A 20,171-nucleotide genomic window follows, 5' to 3' on the forward strand; every position below is an offset into this window, starting at 1 on the left:
CTTTTTGCACGAAAGATGTCTCAAGAATTCCTTCTTGACTGTTCGCTCTGAACCCTAATACTTTCACATCACTGAGGCCATTTATTCCAGAATTTCTTGAGTAAGACAGCTGTCTTACAAGACCATACTTCCCAGGACGCACATGTGCCCAACCACACTTCGCTTCGCCCAGGCTCTCCACTTACAGTCTCTCCAAGGCCCTGATTTTCAGCTCCGTGCTCAGGGCTCTATTCAGCAAGGAGAACAGATTCTGAACAAATTCTGCAACTTTCCCAGTAAGGGCCCAGAGACCAAGTGGAGGGTTCAGCAAGATCCATTTCTGGGCCATTTGGCCATGATGCCTTGATCTGGTTCTGTGTCCATTTTTCTCTCCACCAAACAGGGTCCTTTGGGCAACACTAAATTAGGGCTGCTTCTCTCCATCTGATGCCAGCTCTGGCCTGAACAGCCCCAGCACAAGTGCTGCCTGTCACCAAGGAGGCAGAGACATGTTTACAAAGCTGCTTTTGGAAACCAAAAGCCTGGGAGTTCTCACTTCCCCTGGTCCCGGGAGAATCGCTCTCAGGGCCCAAGTAGGGGCAGCTGCTTTCCCCTGAGCCTACCTCTCAAAAACTTCTCTGATAACAAAGGGAGACTGGCACCCTTCAGAACAGGTAGGAGGGTTCAAATTCATGGTTTCGTGACTCCTTTTCTGCAATCAGCATGAGAATGGAATTTTTAAAAATCTCAGCAAAATTGCACATTGCCCTGAAACTTCCCATCCCCCAAATCACATTCCCGGTTGGCTCCGTGTGTGTGTGTGTGTGTGTGTGTGTGTGTGTGTGTGTGTGTGTGAGCTTAGGGGCGTTCCAAACCAACTCATTAGCATAACAAAACACACTAATATGCTCATCTCTTAAATTCCAAGGGTTTTTGGAGCTCTGTGTCCTGAATAGTGGACAAAGACCAAATACACATTTCTTATTATAAATCACAAAATCACAACATGCGACAAAATTCCTAGCAGTCCTGAGATGTCCGAAGTGCAAGGATGGAAAAGAAACAAAAAACAGCGGCCCTATCTCCCTCGTGGAATCTGTTAGCATAGTTAAAACAGCTGACGCTCACCGGGTGGTTTCTATGTGCTTTACCATTATTAACTCACTTAATTCTTACAACAGCCCTATCAGGCAGGTGCCCTTTGCATCCCCATTTTCTGGATGAGAAAACTAGAGCACGGAGAGGTGGAGTAGGCCAAATTCATGCTTCCAGGCCTGACCATTCCACAGCATTGCTTGTTAACGCTGAGAACGAGGCGTGAGCCCGTCAATTAATTACAAATATCTTTTAAAACGGATTCAACCTGAAAGTAAGCAAAATGGCTTTTGCTCATGGGAAGTTGTTTCACTGGCAGCGTCTGAAGGGAGCCATCCCTCGCTTTTGCTCATCTTGTTAACCAAGCAGGTGCTGTGGGCAGCCGAGGAGACAGAAGGTCAGTTTTGAGAGCTGACACCACAAAACAGGCTCTCCCCAGCTCCCACTCAGATCTGCTCTTTTCCTTTCGGATCTTGGAAAAGCCAGCCAGACTCACAAAATCCCTCTTTCTCCCTCCATCTGGCCCTAAAACACAGCCTCTCCTTGTAGCCAGGCCTTCCCAACCCCACATGGAACAGCAGTCTCTAGCTCCTCACCTTACTCAACTCTCCCTCTACAGAGGGCCAACCAAAGATGAGAGGCGGAGACTGGAGGAACAAGTGATATGGAGGGTTACGCTGGTGGTGTTCCTTACAAGGTCCAGCCACCACTCTTCCCGGAGTAGTGGATACTGCACACATCCCAGCACACATCCCCTCCTGGCCCAGCTCCCTCAGTGAGGTCTTACCCGGTGAAACCCATCAGTATAAACCTCCCCCCTCTCCCATTGCTATAGGGATGGATACGTGGGTTGGGCACTTGACCTTCAGAGGCTCAGTGAGAGTAAATCCCACACACTTTGTTTCATGGCTGGGAAGGAGAAATTCTCTCTTTCATTGGTCCATGTAGTAAGTACGCTCCTGCAGCCATTTGCTAGGAGAGCCAACCTGTGGATGAAGACGATGCCTAAGGACAGCGCCTCACAATGTGGAGGGATGGAACAAGAGCCCCAGTCTGACCACGCCTGAATTTACTGTACCCCATACCTTCCCTTCATGATTTAAGATCATTTGGTTCGGGATGGGCTTTCTGTTACATCAGCCCAAACGTCCTCACCGATAACCACTGCTGAAACGGAACTTAAAACGTAACATACCTTTGCATGCTAGTCAAATCAAATGTGTGTATGCGATTTGATAAGCCAGTCAAATCAAATGCGTGTATGGCTCAGAGTTCTAAAGCCACCCTCCCCATCCGAGTCTCGGCTCAGGAATCCCGTCTGCTGGCTGACACACTTGTTTGCTCATTTGCTCAACAAATAGAGACACTGAATTTACTATGCGCCAGTTCCTGTTTCGAGTGCTGAGGCTTCCAGGATGAATAAAACATGATTCCTGTCCTTGAGGAGTCAAACAGGGAAAATAACATGAGTAAGTCTACAGGGGGGGGAACCCAGGAGAAAGGGCTTGGATGGGGTGAGTCCCCCGTGCCATGGTAGCACCAAGGACAGGCACCTCAATCAGCCCCCTCAATCAGACCCACAGATACGGGGTCAAGGAAAAGATTCTGGGGGAGAAAATGTTGAGACTCAGTTCTGCAAGCCTTGCCTGGGTCACTGGTCTTCAACCCAGAGCGGGCTTGGCCCCGGGGTAATGTTTGGAAACCTGTTGTCACCACTTCGCAGGTGCTATGGTAGCTGGTGGGAGAGGCCAGGCACGCTGTAAAGCATCATACAACGCATGGGACGAAGAATTATCCAGATCCCAATCCAACAGTGCTGAGGCTAAGAAAGCTTGGCTGCATGAAGTAGGTGGGAAAGGATGTCTTGAGCAGAGGGGAGAACACAGAGATGGGAGCCAACATGACAGAGCTGGGAAGGGCCTGTAGGGCCAGAGCCAAGGGCAGGTGAGGGAGCGACAAGCATGTGCTAGAAAGGCGCACCTGGGGCCAGCCAGTGCAGATGCCTCCTGGGCCCGGAGCGGAGGGTTCAATCCTAACCTGAGGGCTGTGGGGAGTTCCCAAAGGATGTGACACCAGGGTGTGTGTTTTAGAACACCTCCTCTGACAGCTGTAGGGTGGCTTCCCAAGTGGTGAGTACTGGGGACCGGCCCATCAGCAGCTACGGCACTGATAGGCACAGGCTGCCCGTCCAAGTTCACTGCCCCAGCCTGCTGCACTGCTTCCGCCGTGTCTGCACCTGCCTCCTCGACGGGTGTGGAGAAGCACTCGAGTGACTCCATCTTTCTCCCCTCCAGCCTCAGCCAGGTAGTACGATGGTGGCCTCACCTGTGAGGCTTACCTGCTAACGCCAGCAGAGGAGGTAGAAATCAGAGAAATTTGCCCCCCAAAAATCAGACAAAGTAAAACTTTGAAAGGCCCTTAGATGATCCCTGGAGTACAGCATACGTGCCTGTGTATACAACCTTACGGAGTAGTATGTGAAAAGCAATATACCGTCTCTATAGAACATACGTAAAAACTCATTTCGGGGGCAATATTTAAATGCTTCCCTTAGTCTTTCAGGGCCCATGTTGCTGAATTCACATATGCTAAGTGGCTCCAGCACTCGGTAAATGTTCACTAGAAGAAATGAAAGGGATGGCAGTTTCCAAGGAATTCTCATTAGCCCGAGGGCCTCCGGCTCCTGCAGGGGCTTGGGGGCACAGGCGGGCTAGGGAGCACACAGGGCCGGGAGGAACTAGCGTGGCGTGCATGGTTCAGGACCAGAACTTTCCCTCCAGCGGCTGGGCACACTGCCAGCAGCCAGGCCTCAGCTGTCAGCTGAGAATTGCTTTTGCTCTCCCTGGGCATTGGTGGGAATCAGCAATGCCAATTCTCTTAGCAATTGTCCTTGGCTAAAGACAGCTGCCTTGCCCAAGGACAGCCAGTGATGGTCAGCGCTAGAGTACAAAAGCCCAGATGCTTCACCCAGGCTGGGGGCAACTCTGCAGGGTCACATGAGCTTAGCCGAGACCTTGTAATATCTGTACCACAGCCCAACTTTGCACTCTGCGTCCTCTTGCTTCTTTCCCTTCCTCTATAAGTGTCCCTACCCAGGGCAGCGCACAGGGGACCCCGGCTTGCAAGAGGCCAGGAGAAGCAAGATGGGTAGGCGGGCACCATGAGGAGAAGCAGGCAGTGTTCAGAGCATAAGCAGGGAATCCGAGAGCATAAGCAGGGAGATGGCACTCGCGTGCTTACAGCAGAGGGGAAGTTGTATGTCTCCTGCCCGGTGGGAAACGGCCCGTGTGGGAGGGAAATCGTGGACCTGTCGGGGAGGCCTGGCTCCCAGTGAGATCACAAGGCCATCCTGAAACCTGGCCTACTCCCTCTCAAACCTGCCAACCAGAATCCACTTCTGGCTCCCCACTTGCCAAGCAGCACCCATCTCTGTGAAGGGGAACAAGCATCTGGACAGCCACGGCCTGGTGAGATCTGGCCCACAACACGAGGCCCCTTTGCCGCCAAACCCCTCCACCTCTTTGTCTTGGGCTCATCCAGGGAGGCTGACTTCTTGGTATCAGATAGTCCCCCAGAATTAAAAACCCCTAAACTAACTTGAGATGACCTATCACGCCAGACTTGTTGATAGCTTAAGCTAGCTGGCAGAGGTAAGAGAAAGAGATTAAGGGCTCAGCGGGGAGCACACGTGTGAGACAGTTCTGGGTGTGATGCTGCGGGGGGGAGATGGTGGTGAGGACGGGGTCATCGCATGAACCCCCAGTTCAGAGGGCAACAGGCAGGCTGCCTCGGAGGTGAAGGACCAAGTCCTCACACCTGACCCCTTGCCTCCCAAAGAAACCAAGAGCTGGTCGTGCCCTGAACTGGGGACCTCATGCAGCGCGAGGGCAGCCTTGCCCTTGCCTGACCGTAGTCTCTGACCACCACGCCCAAGCCGTCGGATGCTGGGGCAGGGGCGGTGAGTGAGGAGGAGAGACTGCCGCTGGTAATACAGGACTGACCCCCTGACCCCAGACTTGCCATCAGCCAAACCAGGCAGCCGGGGGCTTTCCAGATCACACCGCATTCCTCGGTGCATGGAACCCGTCAAAGCAACCGCTTGAATTTTCTGGCCTCCTTCCTTTCTAGTGACCACCGCTCGCCTGGGACAGAGGGAGCTGGCTGCCTTCTGAGGCGAGGGAGGCTAGTAAATAAATGCCCTATCACGCACCACTCGGCCTCGCAGGCCTTCAGCCGGTGGCTGGGGCCCGAGCTCCGAGCTCCGAGTGATGCTTTCATCTTCCCCGTAGGCCTCCTGGCCTCCTCTGGCTCTCCTCACTGCTTCCCGAATACTGCTCTGCCTGCTAATTCTCTGCCCGTCTCTCCTGTACCTGTGACGGGGTTGGGGGGCTGGCCCTTGGCAACCTCCTCGCGGCGTGCTTTCCTGCAGAGCCGAGGCTGACCGGCCAACCCTCCCACATGGCCCTCACTGAGGCGGTGACTGTGCTTGACCGAAACTGGGCTTCTGTCACAGAAGGCCCTGGTGTACAGGCCCAACAGAGGAAATGAGGCAGGGCCCACCTTTCTGCCCCCTGGTAGTTCCCAGGCAGCAACCCCCCCCACCACCTCCCGGTCACAGCCAGCCCAGTGGTTTTGTTCTCAGTCACTCCCTGTGCATTCTGCCAGGCCTCTGATGATTTGCGGAGTGTCTAACTCTTCACAGGCATGTTTGGTTTGTTCAAATGGCTTGGGGTTTTCTGTTTTCTGCAGCAGAACCTTGCCTGACATAGTATCCCTTTTTGTAGGTTTAGGTCTACTTCTCAATTGCGAAACCATCTGGTTTTCCACTAACATTTCCAAACGTTTCCCTGAAGAACACTTCTGGAGTGACAGTGATTGTGGTCACCACCGTTGAAGCCTCAGCATCGCCCCTTCTGAGAGGTGTGAGCTTTGACAAGATGCTAGAGAGAAACCTAAGGGACGGGGCCCGTAGAGCTCTCTACTTCAGAAAGGGGAACATCCTTTTCCAAAGGTGCAACTCAGACGTTCCTTTTCAGAGTCTCCCTCACAGCCAAGGCACTTAGCTGACCCCATTCCCATCCCATTTGAAAACTCCAAACACGAATGGAGGTTGAGGACGTACGTTTTGATTTCGGAGGAATGATTTGGTTATTCCTTGTCCTTTGGAAGCAAAGATTGATTCCTCAACCACATAAAGGGATTACTAATTTGCCTGATAGAGGGAACATCACTTGGGTCTTTATTCTGCCTGAGAATTCACACGTGGGGCATTTTCTTTTCCCTCCTCATCACCTCATTATTTTCTGTATGACTTTTTTTTTTTTTTAAAGATTTTATTTATTTATTTGACAGACAGATCACAAGTAGGCAGAGAGGCAGGCAGAGAGAGAGAGGAGGAAGCAGGCTCCCCGCTGAGCAGAGAGCCCGATGTGGGACTCAATCCCAGGACCCTGAGATCATGACCTGAGCCGAAGGCAGCGGCTTAACCCACTGAGCCACCCAGGCGCCCTCTGTATGACTTTTATTCAGGGAAAAAACATTTAAAAAAATACTTTGAAATAGAGGTATTTTTGCTCTTAGATATTAGTCTGACATTATCTTTTCTGTTTCATGCCCTGGGAGGAATTCATTTCAGTGCCAAGGTTAGTTTAAAGATCTGGTCTGGCCATCTTTCTAAAATCATGCCTTTGTCAAAAGAGGGTGCTGCCTTCTGGAAAATTATCAGCCAATTGAGCCAAAGAAATTGGCAGGAGTGTACTGCATCCCTTAGCTGTTAGGGGGACCAAGAGGTTAAGAACTGTTGCTGCGAAACACAGTGGCTCCCACACCCCTTAGAGCCAAGGGTCTATTTTGGGTAAGGCCCAGTACATACTTGCTCTATGGAAACATTTTCAAAAAATCCAGGCTTCCCTCAGTGCTAGGGCTAAGATTTGCCTGTGCTTTGTGTGTTCATTTGCTTCTTTATTTATTTACTCATTTATTTTTACATGCAGCCTTTCCTGTAGGAATTCTCATGCAGTCAGCTTTGGAGAAATTAAATCAGTATCCCAATGCTTCTGTTTCTCCCACATCAAGGAGAAGGTCCCCTCTGATGATCCCTAACCTGGCAGAAATGACTGGAAATCTGGGCCTGGCTTCAAGATCCCCGGACCCAGTAGGAAGAATAACATGCTTCCAAATGACTGATCCGTTCACTGCTAGGCTAATGGATTCTTTTGTCAGAGGTGCCCTAGCATTTTTGGAAAATCAGGAGTTCAGAAAATGAATGCATTGTTTAAAGCCACGACTCTCCTCTTTTCCTCCTTTATCTGCGGGTCCATATTTTGCTTTTTTGAGTTACCCATGCAAAATTCTTTGAGACCTGCCATCCAGCCTCTTGGTGAGATCGGAAGTATAGGATATAGAATCATGTGAAAGCAGATATATAGTGTGATGGGTTTATATGGAAGCCCTACTGCATGGTAGTTAAGAGGAGAGGCTCTGGAGTTGTGTAGATAAATTAGGTAATTGCTCTGTGCCTTGATTTCCTCATCTGTATAATGGGCATAAGGGGGTACATACCTGGCTGGTGACTACAAATTCCATTAGATAATCCACATTAAAAGACTAGAACAGAGGCTGGTCTACTGTGTGCAGTCAGTAAATGATGGCTACTTTTCATGTGATCAGCACAAAAGGCATGGGGAAAAGAAACAGGAAGCCACTGCATTCTTATAAATAACAGTCTAAATTCTTAAAACAGGTTCCTAGACAATTATTTTGTCTTAAGGAAACTTATCTTTGCTTATGTTTTTGAGACCACATGGGAATTCTCAAGACACACATTCTAATTTTCTAAAATCAGAAAAATCTATTAGAATAGAGTGGGCTTCCCTTAAAGCAATCTGTAATTGGAATATTTATACATGTTTGTGGGGGGTGAGCAACCTCCTTTTAAAAATCATCTCTCTCCTTCTGTTGCCATAAGTAACGTACTCACAGGGCATTCTAAAATTATTAAGTCACTACTGCAAGTCATGACATTGTCTACGGTTAAAAGAAAAAAAAAAAGCAACACACTGTTCTCTTTTCAAAACTAATAGAGAGGGGCACCTGGGTGGCTCAGTGGGTTGAGCCTCTGTCTTTGGCTCAGGTCATGATCTCAGGGTCTTGGGATCGAGTCCCACATCAGGCTCTCTGCTCAGCAGGGAGCCTGCTTCCTCCTCTCTGCCTATCTCTCTGCCTACTTGTGATCTGTCAAATAAACAAATAAAATCTTAAAAAAAAAAAAAACAAAAAAAAACAAAACTAATAGAGAAACTGTCCTATTTCCTCAAAGTGTAAAAATGTCTGTGCCTAGAATCTCATAAGAGACCCATTAATTCCAATCTTGAAATATATTAAGAATCTTATCATATACCTCAGCTACTTCTGAGCAAAAGAAGCCCCCCAGACCATGGGCACGTGGGAATATTGACTGCTGGTATGGAGAGATTAAGTGGAAAATTCAAATTTTTAACGACAGGCTGATTATCAAATTGCTGACCAGCTTTAGTATAAAAGATTTTTATGAGGAGAACAATTAGTGTTGAGTAATTTCACCTGGAGTTAAAAAAAAAAAAGATTTGCCTGAAGCATCTAGAATTTTATAAAACTAAACTCAATTTGTTTTATATGAAAAAGGAAAACAGAAATAAAAGATAAGGTTATCATGACCGACACAAACATCAAAGGTAAAGTATCTAGAAATTCAAATTAGGTAGAATATCTCTGTTTTAAACAGAACAATTAAAATTCCCTCTTCAATCTTTTGTGGCAAACAATGACCAATCCTGAGTGGAGAAAAAAAAAAACCTTCTTGCCTTCAAATTAGCACCGTACATTTAAGAAATCGAGTGTCATTTTCAAAGTACAACCTCGCAGATTATGGCCAAATTTTATCCAGACGTTTTTGAATCCTAATTCTTGATACAAAAACCTTTGTTTGTAACTACAGAAATGTTTCAGGAGAATGGGAAAGAAACCTTTTCCATAAAACCCAAGAGTAGACCTAAGGCCATTTGAAATTCGAGGGTGGGGTGAAGTGTTATCCAATATCCTCTCAGGGTAGCATTTCCGTGAGCTCACAAACGCAACTACGCAACTACGTTAACAGGCCAGGAGCCATCGCATTTGAGACACCCACTGCCTGGGAGCTCCTCTTCTGGGGAAGTGCAGTGGGATTAGAACAATTTTTGCTATTTGGAGACATGACTGCACATAAGCATGGTTTGCATCCTATGAAATCACCAAATCTCTCTGTTGGACATCTGATTGTTTCCATGGCATATTGGGGAGTTATGAAATCAGGAACAAATCCAACTTCTCCACACTGCCATGGATTAAAAGAAGCCTGTGTTCAAATGAATTCTAACCTACAGCCGTGGTTCCTACTGAGCTTTAAGGAGAGAGGGGGAAAAAAATTAAGGACATTTAGAATCACTGTTGACTTAAGATCAATACTGTACTATTCCTAAAAGAGTTGGATTTAGGAATTAAAATCCTTTTAGCAATAATTTGTTACTCTGACCCATTCCAAGCCATCTTACTCTGCAAAATAGGTAACAAGGAATAATAAAATAGCAAACATTTTGGTGCACTTCTAAATTCCACAGATATACAATACAGTGAAACATTGTAGGAAGCTCTCTCTCCTTTGTTTTCAGGGGAAAGCAAAGCCTACGTTCACCTTAGCCCAGCAGCAACTTACATCGTATCCGCTGTTACGGATCCCGCGCCGGGGTCGCTCCCGAGTCACCAGAAGGTCCATCTCTGTCTCCCCCGGACTCGGGCTGTTCAGAGACTGCCGGCTTCGGTAGACAGAGTTCTTCATCGGTTGCCTGAAGAAAATCCAACAACTGTTATGATGCAGCAAATGCCTTGACAGATGGAATTCTCCACGGATCCAAACTACAGGCAACCAATGAAGGCTTTGGATTTGCCTTACAGATCTCAGGATTCATTCCATTTGTTCTCTAGCCATAAGAGGCCAGAGGAATAGTGGAATCAAAGTTTGTTTTTGTTTTTTGTTTTTTTTTTTTGTTTTGTTTTCCCAGAGGCTGTAACCATTTGGCTTAATTGTAAATAATCCGCTTATGGGAACCAGATAACTAACCTATTGCAGCCCTACAACTACATCTGAAATTCTGTCTCCCAGCAAGCCCAGGGGCTCTCTCTTGACCTCTAAACTTGCTTTTGTTGACTGTTGACTCAGCAGCCCGCTGTTCCTTTTAATCTTTCTGATTTCACAGACAGGGTTCTACGATGTGTTAATAAACCTTGCAGCTAATGGGCCTCTTAATACTGTGAGTGTTGATATTTTCTTTTCTAACTTCCACACAGGGGATTTCTTCCTGGGCTAAGGAGCCATGAACCAAGAGGCAGTTTGGAGCTGAGCTCATCCATCCATCCATCCATCCATCCATCTAATATTCACCAAGTGCCTACTATGTGCCAGGCACTGTGGAAGACGATGGGGATTCACAGTGAACAAGACAGACATGGCCCTGTTCTCTTGGAGCTTCCATTCTAATGGGGGAGACAGATAATTCACATGATTATTTCAGAGGATGATGAGTGCTATTAGGAAAAATAAGATGTGATGGAAAATGGCTAATGTGGGGGAAAGTTTCAGACAGGATGGTTAGGGAAGGCCTCTCTAGAGAAGGGACAGTTCAGCCGAGACCCAAAGAGAGCCAGCCACATGCCAACCCTTCACAGAACATTCCAAGCAACAGGGAGTGGTACATTGAGAGGCTCCACTCAGCTCCCTTAGGAAAGACATACATTTGTCACTGTTTACATTTGCCGTTAGAGGAATCTTTTAGAGGATGAAGAAAGGAACAGGAACACAGTGAGGGTTGTGGCTGCACTTTTCTCCTTCCACACAAGGCAACTCTTACAAGTCGGGAGTGAGGCCCAATGGGGATGGGTGTTTCCACATGGTACTGCAGGGTGCCAAAGGTGGCTCTCCCCTTCCACCTGCCAGTAGGTTTCTCTCTGTGAATACTGGCATTTCGGAACATCTGTCTTCAGAGAATAACCCCTGCCCCAGCACCTGTTTCTTGTCTCCATCCAAAGATTCTATCCATTCATGGGTTGAAGGTAAGGAGTGACTATGTGGGAAGCCAGCAGACTGGCAGGTAGACATACACACACCTTTTCAAGATCACACACCCAGTTAGTCATAGCACGTCAGTCACATGCTGTTAGCTTAGAACAGACATTAGAACGCCCATGGCAATACACTACCGTTGCAATTAGCCTGAGGAATAAAATAGAGGCTATTAGACCTATCTCCTCACCACGAGGAGCTTACCCCTGTTTAGAGGGCCTCTGTAATCTCTGCTTTCCTGATACCCATGATGACCTTCTTTCAGCGGGAGCACTCTGATGTTCTTTGGAGGCTATCCTTCCTGCAGGAGTTGGCCCAGAGCATCAAGCGTCACATCCCCAAGGCCACAATGATTGGTCAGAGGATGGGCACATGAGCTTGTCCCAAGGAGACTGAGTTTCAGGGCTTTCGCTAGAGCAACCAGGAAAGAGTCATTCTCTTGGCCTTGAAGTTTCTGAGAAGATAGGATATAGGTGGGGAGTTGCTGGCAGCCAGTTTGCCACTATGAGGTAAGAGTCTGAAGAGGGACCAGCAAAGAGTGATGAGAGAACAAGCTAAATAAGGGGGACATTGTATGAACCCTTGGATCTAGTCATGCCTGAAGCCTTGACCTTTCATGTTCAATGACAAATTCTTTTTTTATTTAACCAGTTTGTTCCGATTGCCATCATTCGCAACCCAAAGAATCCCGACTAATATAGGAGCTTAAAACCAGTATTATAAACTGTGCCCTATGGTTATCTGCAATTAGAAGCTTCCTTTAGGAATGGAGCACAACCTTGTGAAACAGAGTGATTCACCCTTAAAGGAAGACCCCAAAGAATTCTCATCCTTGACCTAATTACAGATCGCTTTTTGAAAAAGCAAGCTTCACAACTGTCCTGAGATTGCCAATTAACCCATTTAGAAAAGATTTACTAATAAGGGTGGTGGGGGAGTAAACACTAGGATTAGGAATTGACATTTAAGTAGGCTATTTTGGAAGTATTAGAAATACAATAGCAAGATTGTGTGAGCCCTTTCAAGAACCATGAACGTGGGTGAGAACTTAGACATTGGGGTGCATACCAGTGTGCTTTTACATCAAAGACAATGTTCCATTATGGTACTCATTTTAAAGGCTGCTATTTAACATGGATCTCAATGGACCAGACCACCCACATGCGCCTGGTACATAAGCAACTGCTTAGAAATAAATTAGGCTCTTGGGTAGAGGAATTACTTATTTTAATCAAATAGAGTTCCATTAGGTATATTCATTTCTTGTGGGCATTTTGTGGGCATATTCTTCAAAAGTTAATAAATTTTGAAACTTGCAAACTTGAAAAGTTTTTTTTAAACCTCTGAAAATATTGCTGGGTAGATAGCAATACATTTTATTTGTACTTTTAGGGGCTTTTAAATCCCAGGATAGTTTAAGAAAGTAGTTCTCAAACTGTGTTCTATGGGAACTTAGGGTTCCATAAAGATGAAATGTAGTCCCTGAGAAGGAGCAGCTCTGGTTTCATTAAAACAACTTCGTCTTTATTAGTTATTGCCTAAGTTAGGGTTCCCTGGAAGCAGGCTCTGTGATGATTTGAGTACAACTGGTTTACTGGGGAAAGGCTTCTAGGAAGCACAAGTTGGGAAGTGGAAAAATGAGAGAGAGAGAAGGGAAGGAAGCCGACGGAGGGTATGAGATAGTATTTTAGGCAACCGGGCCCTCAAACTTATTGGGGAAATATGGAGAACAGTTGCATTAAAATGGAGGCGTTACTTTATGTAGGTATGGCCAAGACCAACAGATCAGAAGGCAGCTGCCATGGAAAGGACAGCTTGTTGTACTCAAAATTCCAAGAGGAAGGGACCTGCCCTGGGGTTCCACATGGGAGAAGCACCAGGGTCAATCACAAGGCAGAGGCGGTGAGGGGAAAAGGGGGGCAAGAGGCTTTCTAGTGGTTTCTTGGGGAAGGAACAGGCAAGGCAGGGTAAACAGGCTTCAGCTTGGATGGGTGGGATCATTTCAGCAGTCTCTGGGGCAGAGGGGCCGTTCCCAGTTGTGGGGTAACTAGCCTGCAGGTGATCAGGGCACAGGGACAGGAGCCCAGAGTGGGAGAGCCCTATGTGAAGGAGAAGGTTGGGGGATGGGCCCCGGCTTGTTTGGTTCACGTTAAAAAGGTGCACTTGGCCGGTGAGCCCGGTACTGCCTCAGAATTTGCCAGATGGTCCTGGGAGGGGCGGTTTCTCCAGAGTCGGCCAGGCCCCAGATGTCCAACATCCAACAGAAGCTAGAAAATGTGGTTATTACGGCAGTGTAGCTTACACTCAGAGTTCTCTTGCCAGGGTGCTTCCCCAACAGCTCGAATCTGTCCCTGTCCGAAGCCCTTCCGGGGCATTTCTGGTGGGTGCCGCCGAGAAAGGTCCCCCGGATGGCAGTTAGAGATGCCTGCGGGCCAGAGGGCACTGCTGGATGCGGGCTGCTCCAGAGCAGTGGGGACCAAGGGGATCTGTGGGGAGGCGGCTCTGCCAGCATCTTCCTCAGTTACGTGACGAAGGTCTTCGTGCCTCCAGGTAAGAGTTTATAACATAAAAATGGGCGTGTTCTTCTGACTTTAAAGGAAAATCTGTGAAGACCCTTCTAAAAGATGTTGGGATGAGTCATCATTCGGAACCTAAACGTCTTTGATTTGATCTAATTTAGGTCTTGGGGTAAAGTCCTGGTTACTGTCACTGCCCCCGGACAGGAGCACGCGTCCCTCTCGTGTCCCTTGCCACGGAGAGGTCACCGAGAGCAGAATCTCTGCAGAGCGGAACTGGGAGCGGCAGTTCCGAGGTAACTCCGGTGTGTGAGAACAGGCCCCACACACGGGTGGCAGAGTGTGACAGCAATGACACCTCAGAGCTTACCAAGTCGTCGTCATTCTCTTTTTCTCTGTGAATCCTTCCCTTCCGGATCCCATCCCTGGCTGATCTCATCTCCATTCCTACCCCTCCCCCCACCCAACTTGTAGACTTCTGAACTTTTCCCTTCACTGGCGGAACACATTTTAACATTATTTTTAGAGTCATTCAATCATTTCTTCCACAGACATTCATGGAGAAGGGACTACACACTCAGGACATCAGCAGGCTAGGGAAGGGCCTTGAGGATCCAGGCTGAACTTTTGCGGGGCAATGGGATGGATCTCAGGGGAGGAGGGGGAAGTTGTGTCCATTCTCCTTATAAAAAGCTCCAACCAAAATTTCTTAGGTATTTCCCAAATAACCTCCAAGCTAAGTTCTTTTTTGCACACGATCTTTGATTCATTTTCCAAGTGGCAGCAGGAAACCCAGGAAAAACAACCCCTGCCCCAGTCTATAAAAGACTGCTGAGCTAAAAAAAAAATCCCCAAGTGTGACCTATAAGCTAAAGAAGCCGCCAGCCTTCCTATAAAACCCATAGCCTTCTTCTCTTTGTTCTACACTTACCAACACGGGGACACATGCATTGTGAGCCCTGTCAAAGTGGGATATTCATACCAGCTTATCACACGCATTGAGTCTAATCAGAAGCATGATGAAATGAAGCCAGGGTTTCAAATTCCCTCTTTATTAAAAATAAATTATGTCAATTCAATTACTAAAATTCAGCCCTACCGCCCAACTTTATTTTGTGGCTTCCATCCAAGCCTGTCACATAGTCACTTTTGCTTTGAACAAATGGCCGCTCAGGCCGGGAGCTGTCCTGTCTCGCCTCATCTGCGACGGGTGACTCTGCCAATACGCTGTATAAGGGGGATGGGAGAGCTGGCATGCCCAGAGCCAGGGGGATGTTGCCAAGGAGAATGTATATTCGGAAGGGATGGTCTCGACCCATAAAAATGCTTCCAAAGAGGGCTTTAGGTTGGGATGGAAAAGAAGAGAGATGGTCATGTTCAGCTTTGCTAGCCTCTTCTCCTTTGCCCAGTAGGTGAGGTCCATCTGCTTAGTTAGCAGCAAAGCTTGGGATAATGCAGAGGTGCCTGGACTCTGGATTTCGGCTCAGGTCATGATCTCAGGGTTGTGGGGCTGAGCCCTGCGTGAAGCCCCGAGGCAGCCTCCACGCTCAGTGGGAAATCTGCTAGAGATTCTCTCTCCCTGTCTCCCTCTGCACCTCCCCCTGCTCACTCTCTCTTTCTCTCAAATAAATAAATAAATACATCTTTGAAAAAAGAAAAAAAAAAAGCTTGGGGATGATGCCAGTTCAAACTGCTGGCCCTGCCCGCCCCCTGCTCCCAAGGCCAGCTCGCCCCCCCCTTACAGACCGTCACATCGCAAACACCCATTGCACTTGTGAGTAACGAACTTCTGGGGAAGTTATCTTTTTTCTCCCATCAGACTGGAAGTCCCACAAGAGCACTGACTGGGCTGTCCTGCCCGCCACAGAATGCTGAATGAGTGGAATGAATGAATGAATGAATAGGACCACGAGAGCAGTCAGCAACTTGTTCGGTGCCTCATGCATAGTTGGTGATGATCAATGTCAAATAAATGAACAAATCTATGAATTACAGAGAGGAACCCAGCACAGAGCGTTGAGTCGCTCTGCAACAAGTACCTACTGAAGCTGAATGAAAAGGTGAGGCATGAAATTGGCATTCTTTATGCAAGAGCCACTAGTTAATTGAAAAATAACAATGTCCCTTGATCTGGAAGTTGCATAACCAGGCAGGTGGTAATTGTATCTTCACCCAGCTCTGAAATGGCTACTGGTTTGAAATATTATTGAGCTAAAGAACAATTATGGTTGTTTACCCAAGTATTTCTTTTTTTAATGGCTTCAATTTTATTTATGGAGCACCAGCTCGCACGGACCAGCATGGTCCAGATCACCAGCCAGCAAAGATCACAGTCGTAAGGTAACAGATTGAGGGACCAAGACCTTGTTACCCAGGGCACCCTCTGCCCTCAACCCACAAATGGGACAGGGGCCATCAGGGAATCCCTTAGACACTGTACCTGTTCTTAGACTCAGCAAATGGGGCACAGAGTTCTGGGTCTGGATCCAAAACGTGCTCAATTTCCTTTTGAGTTTTCTCGTACATCTTTTTCCTTTCTGTCTGAGCCTTGCTCGTCTCCACTGGGGGGAAGTCATAATAACCCTTCCTCTTGGCTTTGAGGCGCAGCTTGTTCCGATAGTGCTCGATGTCTGACTTCTGCTTCAGGGCTTTGTTCACCTGGGGAGAGAAAGAGTCTCAGGCCACATCCCACCAGGCATGGCCAACACATGGGAGGTTGTCATCAGGTCACAATTCCTGCAAAAGCTGTCCTAGGCTTCACCTCTGGTCTTTCAAGCCAGCCAGACCCACCTGTGTCCCATTTCAAGGCCAATGCACAATAGTGGGCCACAAACAAAATAGAGCCTGACACTCACATATGCTACTTGGACCTTCCATCAGGGGCTCCTTCTCCCTACTCTAACCAAGTCTGCTCAGGTTCCCCTGTCTGGAAGCTTCTGACTTGGAAGCCCAGCTGGATCCTGGTACCCCACTTGCGGTTCCAACCCTGAGGAACCCAACGGCCTCCCCTGGCCATTTAGCTCATGCCCAGTTGGACAAAATAGCCAGTTCCCCAAGAGGCTAAGTTGGGACGAATGGAGGGAGAAGGCAGAGTAGACGTCCTGTTTCCAAGTTCTCTCTACCAACCTGCATTTAAGAGCTTATTTTTGTCAATCTGTATCTTTCTTGAGAGGTAATTCTGAAGCCTTGTGTGGCCACTCATGTCAGTTAGTTCCTACTGGATAGGGCAAAGCCAGTCTGGTCATATAGGAAGAAACATGGCCAGCACACCCACACACCTTCTGACCTGTCAAAGATACAAGCAGATGGCTATGCTAAGTAAATAAATAACCAACACTGAGGACGTTATACCCATGGGCAGAGCTGACTGGTGAAATCAGCCTGACATCTACTGGATGGGATGGAGGCTCATTCATGCTGTTTGTAATCAGACTGGATTCTATCAACATAACCATGTATAGTGTCGTTATTATATTTTCTTTAAAAGAATCTTTAAAAGAGTTTTCTGTAATTCATAAACAGAAAATTCATCTAGTGATAAGAGAGAGATCTACAGGATGAGGCCCAAGGTTCACTAACACAGGCTCTACTTTAGATGTTTTATATTTATGGCACATTCTTTCTGACCTTTGCCAAGGTCTCCCCACCCTGGGCCTTAACAGTATTTTTCGGCTGGTAGCATTTCTTCATTGTTCCCTCATTCTGCTTGCCACCAAGAGAACTAGGCAAAGAGAAGGAGCGAGGATGACGTCTTCTGAGCCAGGAATCCCATTTCTGGAATCTCTCCTTAAGCAACATTCCAAAAGGGCTTCAAAGTCAGAGATGAAAGTTAACATCACCAGTAATCAGACATATCAGTATCAAGGGCTTGATGCCCACAAAAGGGCCCATCAACCCCGTGGTTATGCCAAAAATGCATGACTACAATCCAATCACAAGAAAACATCAGACAAACACAGACTGAGAGACATGGTCTATGATAACTGGCCGGTACTCTTCAAAAGAGTAATGATCATGAAAGAATGGTCACAAAGAAGGACTGAGGAACTGTTCCAGACTGGATGAGACATGACTAAATGCCATGTGGGATCCCAGACCAGAACCTGGGACAGAAAAGGGACATTATTGGGAAAACCAATGAAATTCAAATGAGGTCTATAGATTAGTCAATCACAGAGTACAAATGTTTATTTCCTGGGTTTAAAAATTATTCTATGGTTATGTAATATGTTCACACTCAGGGGGTGCCTGGGCGGCTCAGTCACTTAAGTGGCTGCCTTCGGCTCAGGTCATGATCCTGGGGTCCAAGGAGTGAGTCCTGTGTCAGGCTTCCCCGGCTCTGTGGGAAGCCTGCTTATCCCTCTTCCTTTGCCTGCTACTCCCCCTGCTTGTGCTCACTCATGCTCTTTCTCTGTCAAATAATTAAATAAAATCTTAAAAAAAAAAAAAAAGATGTTCACACTCGGCGTAGCTAGGTAAAGAGCCAACGGGGCTCTCTGTACTGTTACCACAACTCTTGAGTAAATCTGAAATTATCTCAGAATAAGAAGGTTTTAAAAGTCAAGCATGACATTACTCAGATATAATAACCAGAACTAAAACTAAACCACAAATTACCAGGAAGATTTGAACAATGGGCAACCAGTTTTCCAATCAATGGTATACCTATTCAACGAGGTCATGAACAATGATCATCCCAAAGATAAGAGCAACACTGCAAATGTTTAGATATGGGGTGCCTGGGTGGCTCAGTTAGTTAAAAACATCTGCCTTCAGCTCAGGTCATGATCCTGGGGTCCTGGGATTGAGCCCCACGTCGGGCTCCCTGCTCAGTGGGGAGCTGGCTTCTCCCTCTCCTTCTGTCACTCTCTCACTCAAATAAATAAATAAAGTCTTTAAAAAAGATATGATATAAACTTGTCTGTATGAGATTCTAAAATATACATGAGTTTGTTCAAAAGTCTGGGGAGGTGGTACAGAAAATGAAAACAGGATATGTAAGGGTAGTGAGATTATAGTGGTTTTTCTTTTTTCTTCTGAACATCTTATGTGGTTATTATGTTTTCTTTAAAATAATTTTTAAATGAATTACCTATAATTCATAAAAGGGACATTGATGGCTTTGGGGTTGTGGTTTCTTCAGTGAAACAAGCCAACCATAAGAGAAGAAGGAAGAAAATTCTAAGATAATCTGTCTTAAATGCTACAATGCAGTAAATTACAGAGAACACTTCAGGGCTCGTTTCCAATCCAAATGCCAGCAAGGCCCATTCCTCTAACTGCCAAAATGTAACAGGTATCCATTTCTGGACTGGTAAAATACTCATCTGTTTTTCCTTCTGGGACAGGGTGATGGGCCTGGCAGAAAAAAAGGAGTTGTACGTTGAATTTCACTGAGATCTAGAACGTGTCCCCATGACAGTCACATCAGGAAGCTGGGGTGGAAAAATCCCAGCAAGGCACCCCCCTGCAGGCTGAAGCAGGCCCGGATCATCTGCCAGGTCAGGTCCAGGCCACATCCCCTTTTTCAGGGAGAACTAGAAGGGCTGGGAGGACTCCATCCCCCACAACCTCTCCTCCAACTGATGCTTCTGCAAGGTGCCAAAACATCCTGCAAAGCCCGAGGCCAAGGGTAGCGTCTAGGTGGTCACCATGAGCCTGATTCCAGCCCAGGTGCTGTGTTTGTACTGGCAGAGGAGGGGCATGCGGGACGATTCTGCCAAGGACCCAGGCCCCTGCATGAGGCACTGCTGGCCCTTCCAGCTGCCCAGTGCCCAGCCACCCCTCGGCGAGGGCTCCAGCAATACGTCTCTCTGGGTGACCCCTGGGGGCATGCATTAGAGCAGCCCAGGTCCAGCCAATCTGGGCACAGTGGGCAGGAAATGGTGCCCACCCCACCCCTGCCCTCTCAGCGACCTCTGGGGCCCTGTGACCCCTCTCTGGGCCCAGGAGAGCAGAGGGAAGACTTTCTAGGGGGGTACCACCCCCTCCCCTGAGCCCAGAGCCTGGCCCTGCTACTAACTGCAGGGTACCCCAGAGCCCAGGGGACCGTCTGGTGGGAGTCACAGGGCCTTACTTTGGGCAGCTGCCAACACCTACTTGCCTACCTCCACTCACAGTGTGGTCATGCCTTTGGTTCCCCTACTGCCCCACATTCTGTCCCCAGTGCTCACCCCTTCCGTGAGCCCAATCTACTGGGGGGGGGGTAGCCCCTGAAGCCCATGGCCCCCCTGGGTTGTTCTAGGACCTCGAAGCTCTCTTCCAGGGGATGCCACTCCACAGGGGCATTTGTGACGTGTGGGTCAGCAGCTCCAGGCCCCAGCTGCCTCCATCCCAGGCTGGCTACCCCCCCGACACAACCTTCGAGGCTCGTAGAGCAGGGCTGCTCTCCTCTCCTACCCCTTCCTGCCACCGCTGGCTTACTGGGAAACCAAGGCCAAGAGGACCAG

At 47.8% G+C, this 20,171-nt stretch overlaps 1 protein-coding gene across 6 annotated transcripts in view; it reads right to left on the minus strand.

The window, feature by feature from the left end:
- The window catches only part of KIAA1549L (KIAA1549 like), a 261,000-nt gene that overhangs the window by 41,231 nt on the left and 199,598 nt on the right, over positions 1-20,171 (minus strand). For all 6 annotated transcript variants that reach the window (XM_045066054.1, XM_045066052.1, XM_045066051.1 and 3 more), the window contains 2 exons: positions 16,163-16,380; positions 9,803-9,932 (listed from right to left, as the gene is read on the minus strand). In XM_045066054.1, coding sequence (XP_044921989.1) covers positions 9,803-9,932; positions 16,163-16,380 — 348 coding nt within the window. The remainder of the gene's footprint in view (positions 1-9,802; positions 9,933-16,162; positions 16,381-20,171) is intronic.

The sequence above is a fragment of the Mustela putorius genome, unplaced genomic scaffold (assembly GCF_011764305.1).
Source record: "Mustela putorius furo isolate JIRA1106 unplaced genomic scaffold, ASM1176430v1.1 tig00003859_pilon_pilon_pilon, whole genome shotgun sequence".
Classification (NCBI taxonomy): domain Eukaryota; kingdom Metazoa; phylum Chordata; class Mammalia; order Carnivora; family Mustelidae; genus Mustela; species Mustela putorius.